This window comes from Pseudorca crassidens, chromosome 3 (genome assembly GCF_039906515.1).
Source record: "Pseudorca crassidens isolate mPseCra1 chromosome 3, mPseCra1.hap1, whole genome shotgun sequence".
In the NCBI taxonomy this organism is placed as follows: Eukaryota; Metazoa; Chordata; class Mammalia; order Artiodactyla; family Delphinidae; genus Pseudorca; species Pseudorca crassidens.
The window spans coordinates 142,545,721-142,558,323 of NC_090298.1; the positions used below are offsets into that span (position 1 = coordinate 142,545,721).

At 42.9% G+C, this 12,603-nt stretch overlaps 1 protein-coding gene and 1 long non-coding RNA gene across 7 annotated transcripts in view; one reads left to right on the forward strand and one right to left on the reverse strand.

Annotated features, from left to right (window-relative positions):
• Positions 1 to 772, forward strand: part of LOC137222082 (uncharacterized) — a 55,431-nt gene extending 54,659 nt beyond the window's left edge. Inside the window, exon 3 of the long non-coding RNA XR_010942302.1 lies at positions 59 to 772. This is a non-coding gene — a long non-coding RNA (uncharacterized lncRNA). The remainder of the gene's footprint in view (positions 1 to 58) is intronic.
• The window catches only part of SFXN1 (sideroflexin 1), a 46,928-nt gene that overhangs the window by 2,077 nt on the left and 32,248 nt on the right, over positions 1 to 12,603 (reverse strand). For 3 of the 6 annotated variants that reach the window (XM_067732808.1, XM_067732813.1, XM_067732809.1), the window contains 4 exons: positions 10,658 to 10,707; positions 4,190 to 4,262; positions 3,235 to 3,284; positions 2,776 to 2,823 (listed from right to left, as the gene is read on the reverse strand). In XM_067732808.1, the coding sequence (XP_067588909.1) occupies positions 2,776 to 2,823; positions 3,235 to 3,284; positions 4,190 to 4,262; positions 10,658 to 10,707 (221 nt within the window). Of the gene's footprint in view, positions 1 to 2,775; positions 2,824 to 3,232; positions 3,285 to 4,189; positions 4,263 to 7,768; positions 8,404 to 10,657; positions 10,708 to 11,024; positions 11,127 to 12,603 lie in introns of those variants that run through there. The other 3 variants (XM_067732811.1, XR_010942300.1, XM_067732812.1) reach the window with 3 other exon arrangements.

The window sequence follows — 12,603 nt, forward strand, 5'->3', positions numbered from 1 at the left end:
ACTTGTGCTGTCCTGAATGCACACCATGCCTTGTCTAACCTGTTGATTCTTTTCCTAGATAAAAAGAAGAATGAAGAAGTAAGCAGTTAAAAAAATGACTAGCTCTCTACCTGCAACGAATCTCCCTAAGCAATCCCGCAGGCAGATCATGTGGGCAAGATAACACGTGAAGAGAGTCAGCCAGTCTGCACTCAACGCAACGGAGAATGATGCAGAATCCAACCTCCTGCCTCGATGATTCGCTGAGATTCTTCCCCCTCCATTTTCTTCCCTTTAAAAACTGTCATGGCTGAGCAGAGTCATCAGAGCTGGTCTCTGGACACAAGTCCACCATCTCCCCAGACCGCCAGCTTTTATGATTAAAGCACCTTTCCTTTCTACTGACACTTGCCTCTTGAATTATTGGCTTCTGAGCGGCAAGCAGCCGAACCTGGGTCTGGCAACACTATATAATTAGTCTTTTAAAAAGATTTGTTCTTTAATATAGTTGAGATGTGGTAAACTACGAGGTCGAAAAGGTAGGAGGCCTCTTGCCTTCCAAGATGGCCCACACTCTGTCTATGGAGCGTGTATCTCCCTGAATAAACCTTCTTTCACTTTACTACGTCTTGCTCTTAAATTCTTGCCTGCACAAAGCCAAGAACACACACTGGGTGGCCATCCCAGGGACGCAGACATGACTTGGGATGTGACCATCCTCTCGTACCCCACTCTCTTTCCTGCAACATCTTTCCTGGCACCCAATGCGGGGCCTCCAAGGCCATAATCTCGATCCGCCTATTGGGCTATGGCTCCCCTCTGAAGGGTGGCTGGGACTTACCCTGAGCCATGGAGATTCAAGCAGCCCGTTAAGGGGCAGCTGACGTCGCCTGCAGGACCTGGCAGAGACCAGTTCTCTGGCCGTGAAGAAGCGCACTGAGGCCAAGGCTTTCCCCCTCAGTCTTTCTCATTCTCCTATTGCTCTATCTCTTTGGACTTGAAAAGATCCACCCAGACGACCACCAAACATCCAAATTAAGACTGCGCGGCAAGTAACTGACAACTTGGTTGGGTCTAAAGAACTCCTGCCAGGGGGCTTCCCTGGTGGTGCAGTGGTTGAGAATCTGCCTGCCAATGCAGGGGACAGGGGTTCGAGCCCTGGTCTGGGAGGATCCCACATGCCGCGGAGCAACTAGGCCCGTGAGCCACAACTACTGAGCCTGCGCGTCTGGAGCCTGTGCTCTGCAACAAGAGAGGCCGCGATGTGAGAGGCCCGCGCACCGCGATGAAGAGTGGCCCCCGCTTGCTGCAACTAGAGAAAGCCCTCGCAGAGAAACGAAGACCCAGCACAGGCAAAAATAAAAAAATAAAATAAATTTAAAAAAAAAGGTAGGATATAGATTTATAAACATATGCAAAAAAGAGAAAAATTATGAATATAGAAAAAAACTAGAAAAAAAACACAATGGCTTTTTTTTTTCCATATAGTGGGAACTTGGGTAATTTTAAAATCATGTTGCTGATGATAATGATAATGGGTATGACTTAGTACTCAGTTTCGGGGTCCGACGTTATGCGTTTTAACCCTTATAAAAGCCTGGCAAGTCAGGGATTATCCTAATTTTCCAGATAAGGAAACTGGAGGTGTAACTGAGATTTGAAGTCAGATCTTTCTCGACCCAAATGCCATGTTCCTAAGTCACCGAGCGCAAGGTCAAGGGCTGAACACACATTCCAATGCGATATACTAACGAAATAAACATGTCTTACCTTAAGCCCTGAGATTCTGGGGTTTGTACAATTAAATAGGTATGAACGCTCCTCTTTAGGAAATTCATCTGTATTGGGCTTCAACAGAGGTGCTGAAGGTCCCGCCCTCTTCAAGGGGGGCTTAGCTGTAGGCATCAAGGTGATAAAAGTTCCCTCTCCTTGAAATTTAAATCCCCAACTGAGAACAGTGGGGGTCAAAGGCAGAAGTGAAAGAGCGGATAAAAGATGGATTTTTCTATCAGGTAGAGGGACCTGATGAAGTTAGTTCTAGAACAGAATACCTCATCCCAAACCCACTGTGAAAGCCTAGGGCATTAAAGGCCATGTGTTTGGGGCCTGCTGGCCCACGAAGGATATTACAAGGGCAGGAGTCTGGTAACACAAACCACAGCAAAACAACAAAATGCTGCTCCTCTGTGCCTTGATGTTGGAATAGAAAAAAGCTGAAGCCTTAGATTTATGGGATGCTGATTTAAGGCCTGTCAATACAGTTCTTACATCAAAGGCAGGATTCAAGGGCAGCTTGTGATGAAAGACACGTGCACAATCAAGCTTTTAAGGCAAAAAAAGAAAAAAAAAAGAAAAAAAAGAAAAAAAAAAACCCTGAGTAGGAAGAAGGGAAGCAAATATACCAACCACCAAAGCTAAGTGCATATAACTGCTGTCCCTGGGGGTGGAACTTAAATTCGAATATATCTGCATTATAGACGCATTTGCCAATGGATTGGACATCAAGCCATATTTACATTCTTATAAGAGCAAATTGGCACCAGAGTTAACCTGAGTCTTACACAAGAATAAAGAATTTTCAAATGTAACAGTAGCAGGTAGAAAAGAGCTGGGCAAAGAGAATTTTGATATTAGACAGACATGCATTTCACTTCTGCCTCTTATCTCTTCCTTTTAGAGGCTTGGCTTCATTATCTTTTTGAGACTCAACTTTCCTACTAGTGAAATGGACCTGTGTCTTCAACTGGTTTTTAGGATTAAAACGCATGACCACTCTGAAGAATAACAAATACATACCTTTTCTGAGGAAACAGAGCACAGCACAGAGGTGTAGCAAATACCAAACTTAAAAAAAAAAGGAAAAAAATCAGAGCATTTTTGAAATGGTCGACTTTTCAGATTCTTTTTTATTATTTTACTTTGATAACAATGCCCTTTCTTTCTTTCAAGTATTATGCTGCCTCACAAAAATATGTCCTGTTCGTATAATTTTACTACCAAGGACTGCCAAAATAATTTTTTTTTTAAATCAAAGAGATAAAAGGAGTTTAAAAAAGAATCACACAAATAGCCCCAAATGTTGTAGGTTTCTCTAAAGACAGCTTATGTCTAGCTAATGACTGGGACCATAAGTTCCAGATGTTCTGGGATGGTCTCATTTTCAAAACGTGTGTCCCATATTATCCCTCACATTTCAAATGCTGTATATTTATCTTAAAAAAAAGAAATTAATGACATCAAAGTAATTCTACTCACCAGAAGCCAACTAATCCAACTTGAATAGGCGCGCTCATCCATGGGAACCTCTGTGTTGAGAAATAAATTATTTTGAGTACTTTTTATACAGGCTCTTAGAAACAATTTCTTCTGCTGGTTAACTGGGACAGGAACCTCGCCACATTACAAGATCCAGCTGGAATGCGATTAGTGAAACGCAGGGATAACACTGTAACAGCGCTACAGTTAGTCCTGACTTCCCTCTTCGATCTGCTCATGAATGCACAGGCAAAGATTAAGCGGCTTCTCATTTTTCTCCCTTGCACATATAATCTGAGAGATGCCTGGCTATATGGGAGCTGGAGAAATGGTTATCACTTAGCTATAATTTCTCTCCTGGCTGGGGGTCTGTAGAGCGTGGTTCCAAGGCTGGAAGACAAACAAAATTGCAATCAAATCTCTGCCCTACCAGTTCATCCCCACTGTGGGAAAAGGGCACGGTCTCCAACCTTTGGTTCCTTCTCTGCAAAATGAGGATCACGACAGCTTCCTCAAAGCGTGTGAGTGAAGATATGCCAGATAACATTCATAAAGCACCTAGCACCGTGCCCGGAACGTAGCAGAAACCCAACAAGTCTCCCCCCTCCTCCTCTGCACCTTTCCTTTCTTGGTTTTAGTTGCTGTCGGTATGGCTAAAACTATTGCTGGCATGACAAATTTTTGCCTGTTACTTTTTTGTTAATGGAAATGAACGAGTTGGTTGGTCTTTTAGAGAATAAGTGCTGTTAGATTTTTAGTGTTCAAAAGGGAGTTTTAAAAAAGCATAATATGCAACATAAAGAGCAACGAAATATATAGATTATATCAATAAGGCCACGGAAAGAGCTGCAACCAAGTTGTGAACGGGCTGTAATGAAATCAGCCAACTTAGTTAAGTGTCAACACAAGCTGTTAAAAGATCATGACCCCAAGGAGGCTTGTGTGACAGGCATACCCTGGTCCCCGAGCAGACTCCTCTGGCGAAGAGGTACATCACATGGGTGAACGTGAAGGGAGAGAGGCGTGGACTGGAGAGGAAGGGAGAGATGTCATCAAGCAGAGACAGACCATGGAGCTCGCACAGAGGGGCCCCACCCCTCCAAGGAAAGCAGGAAAAGGAAATATTGTATCTGGGGCAACTGGCTCTGTCTGATGATGAAGGATTTTCATAAGGAGATGGTAAATCCTCTTCCTAGCACTTCCCAGATGTGTGTCATCTGTGCGGGTACACAGACTTGGTGATGGGAAGGCAAGCTAAGCCCTGAATGAGATCTTGAGGGAAGATGAACCCATGAGAGCCCATCCTCAGGTCAAGTGGACTCTTGAACAGCTGTGTGTAATCTCAACAATGGATGTGTACAAACCAAAGGCTGATGGCAGCTTGTGCAGAGGGTTTTGTTGGAAAGGCTCTTGGTAACGACAAGGATCCTGGAGAATTCTGATCTCTCCCATGAAACCCAACCTGGATGTCATCCCTCCTCCCGACTCCTTCCCAGCATCCCATCCTGCCTCCTTCATCCCTACTTCTTAAACAGAACTTAGTCTGAGATTAAATAAGTGAGCTGAGGATGTTTGGTTTTCCCCTAGATAATCACAGAACTCCGTGAGGGAGGGACACACCTTATTTAGCACAGAATTGTGCAAACAGAGGATATTTTAAATGAATTAAAGACAGTAATCACAAGTTTAAAAGATATATATTCAATGAAGTAAGAGCTCAAAAAGTTGATATGAGTAAATTCTTTCTCCTCCCAATGATTTTTCCTCCAACAGCTTTATGAAATACAATAAATTGCACATACTTACTGTGTATGATAAAAGTTCTGACCTAAGTATTCAGCTGTGAAGCCATCACCACAATCAAAATAATTAACACAGCCATCATCCTTCATGTTTTCCTTGTTCCTTGTGCCCTTGGCAATTCCACCATCTTCCCTAAACCCTGTACCCATTCCCTGGCAACCTCTGATCTACTTTCTCTCATTATATACTAGGTTATAATTTCTAGGATTTTCTATACAGTATCTACTTTTTTGTGTAATTGTTTTGAGATTCATTCATGCTCTTGTATGTATCCATAGTTCAGGACTTCTTATTGCTGGGTTAGGTATTCCACTGCATGGAATGTATTGCTTTGATACTCCATTCATTCTCCTGTTGAGGAATATTTGGATTGTTTCCAGTTTTGGGCTATTACAAATAAAGCTGCTTTGAACATCTGTCTTTTATGGACATATGTTTTCATTTCTTCTAGGTAAATACCTAGGAGTGAAATGGCTGGGTCACATGGTAAGCATAGGTTTAACTTTTTAAGAAACTGCCAAACTCTTCTCCAAAGTGGTTGTATCATTTTACATTCCCACCAGCAGGGGATGAGAGTTTCAGGTCCTCCACAGCCTTGTCAACACTCGTTATGGTCAGTCTTTTTGATTTTAGCCATTCCAATAGGCGTTTAATGGTAGCTAATGTGGTTTTAAACTTGAATTTCCCCAATGACTAAAGATACTGAGCATCTTTACATGTGATATTATTTTATATCTATATATACTTGGTGAAATGTCTGTTCAAAACTTTTGCCTTTTAAAAAAAAAAAACTGTTGAGGTAGGGAGGGTGGGAGGGAGGGAGACGCAAGAGGGAAGAGATATGGGAACCTATGTATATGTATAACTGATTCACTTTGTTATAAAGCAGAAACTAACACACCATTGTAAAGCAATTATAATCCAATAAAAAAAATGCAAAAAAAACCCAACTGCGTTGTTTTCTTTAAAAATTATCGAGGACTCTTTATATATTCTGGATACAAGTCCTTTATCAGACACATACTTTGCATAAATTTTCTCCCAGTCTGTTTCTTGTCTTTTCAATCTCTGTACAGTTTTCAAAAAACAGAACTTTAACCTTTTGTTGAAGCCCAATTTGTCAATTTTTTCTTTTATGGACTGTGCTTTTGGTGTTATGTCTAAGAAATCTTTGCCCAAGTCTAGATCTCAAAGATGTTCTGCGATATTTTCTTCCAGAAGTTTGACAATTGTAGATTTTTACATTTAGATTCCATGAACTATTGGGAGTTGATTTTTATATATGGTACAGTCAGTTCCCTACACATGGCCCACATCCCAGGCAACCTGACCATCTACAAGTCTCTCGACAAGCCATGCTCTGTGTCTTCTCTGAGCTTCTGCAAAGCAGATGTCCCTGGCCAGTTGTCTTCAAGCCTCTGCCCACCTAGGGCAGTTGGGGGCGAAACCTCTTCTATGCTCCCTCTGTGCCTCACGCTGTACTCACCATGTATTGGAACCATTTGCCCTGTGCCTCTCCCCACCCCCATGCTATATGGTCCCTGAGAGCAGGGCCCAAGCCCTATTTCTCTGATGCTAGGACCTAGCACATTGCTTGGCACGCAACAGGCAGTCAACAAAGGGCTGCTGAATAAAATAAATGAATGAACAAATAAATGCTACATTCACACTCCATTAGCAGACGATCCTGAAAATCTACTGAGTAGACAGAGCTGTCCACTTTTATTAAAGAAAATATAAATGAACTAGAACTTAAGGAACGAGCAGCTCTTATCTGACCCAGACCATATCAACTTTATTCCCAATGAAAGTGCCAGCAAAGTAGAGAGACCACAGGAGCTATTCTTCAAGAACACTGTTGGGAAAAGCACCAGATTTTAAGCAGTGAACTTTTTGGTTTACTGCAAAGATTTCTGTGAGTCACCTGCCCACAGCTGATGCTTTTTGCCAGCGCTCCATTTGGGAAAAGATAAAGCGTGGGGGGAAGTATGAGTCATGCCGAAGGCTCCCCGAGCTCACCGTTTAAAAAAGCCAAGAACATTCAATTCATTTCATGTTTGCAGAGGAGTCTGGTCAAATTCAAGGTAAAAGCCCAGATAAGTACATCCTTGCAGAGAGGCACATCTGGCCGCTGGAGCTGCGGGAACAATCAGAGGGCTAACCGACCCAGGCAGATGCCACCCACATGGACATGAACGGCTGAGGAAATGACCTCTAAGCCTTTGTAAAAGGGCTCAGAAAAGCCTGCCCTTCCAAATAGCATGTGAAAGTGCTTTGCAGATGGAAACATATGGATAGGAAGATAAGCTGCTCTGCCTATGCTTTTGTAATGGCCATAGGTATCAGTGAAGTCCTACAGTCCTCGCTACATGGGCAAAATGCAATATTTGGGTATAACAGCAACCCTGAACATGGGAGTGGGATGTTATGTCTGAAGAGCTCAACGTTTAGCCATTGCTTTTTCAAAGCATCATCCTCCACAGAAGTCTGAATGAGTTCAGCTGCAGCCAGACCCTTTGTAGCTAGCGAGGTGCTCGGACTGACCCATGAGCTATTCTGACCTCCTCCCCCAACCCTGCCCCATGGCTTCTGATGCCAACGGCCCCTTCCGGTTCCACATGAGGCCCTTCAGTAGTGGAGTGGGGCGGGCAGAGGGGAATCGAGGTGGCACACCTCTATATGATTATTGAAGGGTATGGTACCAAGCAAAGCTGAAAACCACAAACAAAAACAAGGGAGGAAAACACAATATTTATTCATGTATTGCTGTGAAAAGCCTAGGGCAGTGTGGCAACAGTGGCTAACCGCTGGTATTATTTGCTGGTCGCTTCATGGAAGAAAATGCCAGGCTGTATCTACAGCAATTTCTGTCTGTCCCAGCAAGAAAATGATACAATATGCCCAGCTATGTCTCCTGCCCAGTGTTTGTCACCAAGATATGAGAGTAACCGTGGTAACTTTTCCAACAACGCTGAGACCCCAGGAGTTCAAAGGCAGTTGGGAGAGTAAAGGACCAAGTTCATTTCACATGTCTTCCCCAGTGACCTAACTCTTTAGCATGAATGTAGGTTCGAATGCAGACTTTCCTACGGAATTTCTGGAATCCCACGCCATGATCAGCTCACATGCAAGCAGCCACGTGTGCTCAGTATCCACAGCCTGGAGTGAGACTCCGGGGAATCATGTCCCACCAGCAGCGGCAGCTGGCAAGATTAGGAGTCTCCACTCCAGAGCCGGGCTGCTGACATACCTCTGCTAACTGGGTGCTGGGTGACGTTTGAGAGGCAGAGAGAAGGGGATGGGAAAGCTTCCAGGGTGGGGACACACTGTCACTGAAGGTGGCCTCCCAACTGCTCTCACGGTCACCTGCAAATTCACGACAATCATATATTATTGATGGAATGACCTACACTTGCAAAAGTATTCCTCTCTTGCCAAAGTTCACTTTCATGCCAGACAAACTAACATGATGAGATGACAATTTCCAAGCCTTGTTATCTACCCAGAAATCTGGTCTTGCTTTAAAAACCTGATTTTGCTTAAATTCCATGGGAGGGGGAAGTTGGGTTTATTAAACACGGTTTTTGATTCTCCATTGTTCCCAAAGTTGGCATGCCAATACCTGAAGAAATTAACAACCAGGCAAATCCAAAGGTTGCCTGGGTCAACATATGCCCTTGCAGAAAGACTATAATCCTAATGACTTATCAGATCAAGAGCCAGCAGAGAAGAACCCAGGGCATCAATTCCACGTCTGCAAAGTTACGGATCCACTGGACGGGTCACTTCCTATTAGCATCCTGGAGGATAATGTCGATGGCCCCCTTTCTAAGTTCATTTGATAAAGCCTAAAGCCTAAATTACGTCCCATAAGGAAAGCAGGGATGGATAGAGGAAGGAGCATTAATTTTCTTTTTTTTAGATTATTTGAAAAATCACTGAAATGTCAAAGTTGGTGAGTTTTAGATGTTTAAATAATTTAGTAGTTTTAAGATCTAGTCACTGTTCAAGCACATACACTAATTCCTTTGGCAGCTTTAAAGAGTTCATCTGTTTACATAATTTGGTAATTTCAAGATCTAGTCCCTGTTCTAGTACATAAACTAATCCCTGAGCAGCTTTAAAGAATTAATCTTTTCTAAATTTTGCAGCAGAAACAGACTTCAGCAAAGCCTTTTCATGAATCCTCAAAATAAGGGCTTATCGAAGTAGGTAAATTATGTCCAATGAGGTCACATTTACATTTTGGTCATCACTAATAGCATTACTGATTAAATCAGTGTAACTGTTTTATATTTTTGTTTAATCTTACACTTAAGGCTATAGAAACCCTCACAGGAGATGGGACGGGGACTCAGAGCGCATTTGAGGATGCAGCCTTCTGGGGTGGCCCGGGGGTCTGTGGACACCCCTGGGAACGTTCCCAGGAGCAATGGGATAGTTCAATCACTACAGAGCCACTGTGACACCCTATCTTGCCATTCACATCGACATGTAAGATTGCCAGAGGAAGAAGCTCAGGGAATATAATCTGCTTACGTACCCAAAGCTCCCAAGGAAGACTGGGAGGGGGCTGCTGAAGAGAGGGTCCCCTTTCCCTCACATGGGGTTGGTGCGTCGACATGCCGGTCAGATGAGGCACACAACACTACTATTTTTGCAAAGCATCCTTTCTGGGCTTATTTTTCTAAGAATGTGATTGTATTGAAAGTATTTAGTGTTGGCCTGGATGGAGCCCATAGGGTGAATAAAGGTCAATGAACGTTTACCTGTTGGGCACTTAGAATTCTCCTAATCACAGAAATCATTCAGGAAGTGTTTGGTCTGTGAACCATGTCCTTTTTTCAAAGTCCGATACCGTCCTCTCAGTGTGACGGTTCTGTCGCTAAGACCCAAAACAATTCACCCCAAGAGAGCTGCAGTGTTTACAACACACCTGCTCCTCCAGCAAGGAACTGGACCCATTCCTCCCCGCAGGTGTAATGGTGTCAGTTTCTAGATACAGCAGGAGCCAAACGAGTCACCCTATCCCACCCTTTCCTACTTGTTACAAGAACTGGAAAGCTAAGATGGAGCATACATATGATTGCATTAAATCATGGAAGTTACAAAAACAATGCAGACAGTGCACAGAGATTTCTCAGTGACAGTTTCATCCTGTAATATTTTCAGACCCTGAGGGGAGGCGGCTGATAGATTAATAGATTATTAGATACGATCACCAAAGAAAAATACATCAGGGCTCTAAATTCAGTGTTCTGTGAAGCTACTACTCCAGGTTATTCTTTCCTTTCTGACAGTATGTATCGGGACTTACAAACACATCATTCCAAATTCACACCATCTCCTCATTATCATCTAGCTAGGGATCCGACTGCTGACTACGATGACTGTGTACCCGGGTTATAACCTCTCAAGAGGAGTGGGCAGCATTCAATAAATGAAGATTTATGAGAGCTTTTTCAAATATCTGATATTAGAAATAAAATATTCCCTGAAGTGCCCAATTGCCACTGGCCTTCGAATTCTTTACTCCCTATTCATGTGGGAAATACTTCAATTTGAAGTCTGAAAACAAACTGAAAGGATTGAGACAAGGATAAATAGAAGTGGGGCTTACCTTGAGAAAGGCTTTCTTTTCCAAAGTGTTCATGATAAAGGGAGGGATGGCTGGAAGTAAAGATAGATCCACTTAAATCTTCATGTCTATTTTCAGCTCACTTTTTTTTTTGTTCCCCCCAACAATTTCACAAAAGGCTTATATTACTTTTAGGCTATTTTCGCACTGGCAGAGTAAAAGTAATTGCAATAATTCTTTAAAATACCTTAGTATTTTTTTAAAAAATCCATTGTTTCCATTCTCTAGATTTTTGAAAAATAACACAATGCTCTTTGCCAGCCAGAAAATTTTATGATATTGAAGAGAACTTTATATCTAACATTAAATACACAACAGTACAAACATCAGGAACTTCTCCCTCCTATACCAATGAAACAAATGCAGCCTTCCTGGGGTGTCCATCCCACGTAGAGTCCAGTATAAAGATTCCTGCTTTGAGTCACGCAGACCACTTGCTAGCTGGGTGAGCCTGGAAAACAATTCTCTGAGCCTCAGTTTTCTGTTTTCCTCATCTATATAATAGGCACAATTGTATCAAACTAGCCAGGATGATTAGATGCAATGATGCACGTAAAACACTGGATAGTGTTAGTTCATTTATTCATGATTTTTATCAGACTAAACTGTCACATCAATTTCAATGTATCAATTACCTTTAGAGATTTCGCTGGGATAGAAAGATTGTGTTCCTTCTCCGGGGACTAAATAATGTTTAAAGTAACCAAGCCACTGGAAACAAAGTTGTTGGGCCGGCTGAACTTCAAAGAGGAGCGTCCTTATTTCAAAATGGGAAAGAACAAAACCAAAAGCCCACCCAGGGTAGAAGCCGGAATGGCCACCTTGATTTCGGCAAACTGGAAATCTGGGCTCAGCAGGTGTTCTGGGGCTGCCTCCCCAGCCTCCTCGTAGGTTACTGACAACGTGCTGGTCCCGGACTCAGGGGACTCCTGGCCTACAGTTCACGACTGTGGTTTCCACCATTCACTCACCCCTACGGTGCACACCGCTGTCTCATGAGGGCACTGAGGTGCTTCTTTGTTAAATCACTTAATGGTGGTTAAATCAGATAACCAATTAGCTGGAGTGCAATTGGCTGGAATGCGCCTCCAAGTTTTCTTTCATGCCCTTTTCTTCACCTTTCCTTTGCCCACTCCTACTGTCTGCTGGTGAGCTTTCCCAGTGACAAAAGGAATTTAAAGACAACAAAAAATATCAGTGAGAAAACCTGACAGCACTTGATTAAGTATGCTTCTTTTGAGAGTTTAGTTAATAGCCAAGTGCTGTTTGCATCTGATTTAGACAAGGAAAGTAAACATACTCATTTCTCTCTGTAAAATATAGATTTATATTTTTCTGCAAAGAGTTATGTACTCCGGGGCCCTCTGGTTTCTGAGTAAGTCTGAGAACCTTCTCGAGAGCCCTGGTCTGAGGGTAGCTGAAGAAGCCTTAGGAGTGGACCAGAGATTCTCAGGGGAACTAAATCACCATGGAGATTTTCTGCTTTTGGTTATGTTGAGTCCAGGCCCTAGGGACAAAACTGAGACACATATTAATAGCTCCTATAACTAACCCAACTTGGTTCATGCTCTAAGGTTTTCCCGTTGATACGAATAAATCTTCAGTAGAAGTTATTCCAATTCAAGAACTTTTGGAAGTTTCTTTTCAAGATTTACAAAGATCAAATTCTTTCCCTTCAAATTGTCATCACCTTCACGGTCACTGCCCTGGTCCAACTACCATAATCTCTTGCCTGCAGCAGTCAACAGCTTCCTGAACAGTCTCCAACCACCATTCTTGGTCCCTCTTCAGTCTACTCTCAACGCAGGACCCTGAGTCACTCAGTTAAAACCTAAGCCGGATTATTATTCCCACTCCTGTGCTCGAAACCCTCCACGGCCTCCTACCCCTCAGACTAAAAGCCAGGGCTCCAAATGCTTGCAGGGCCA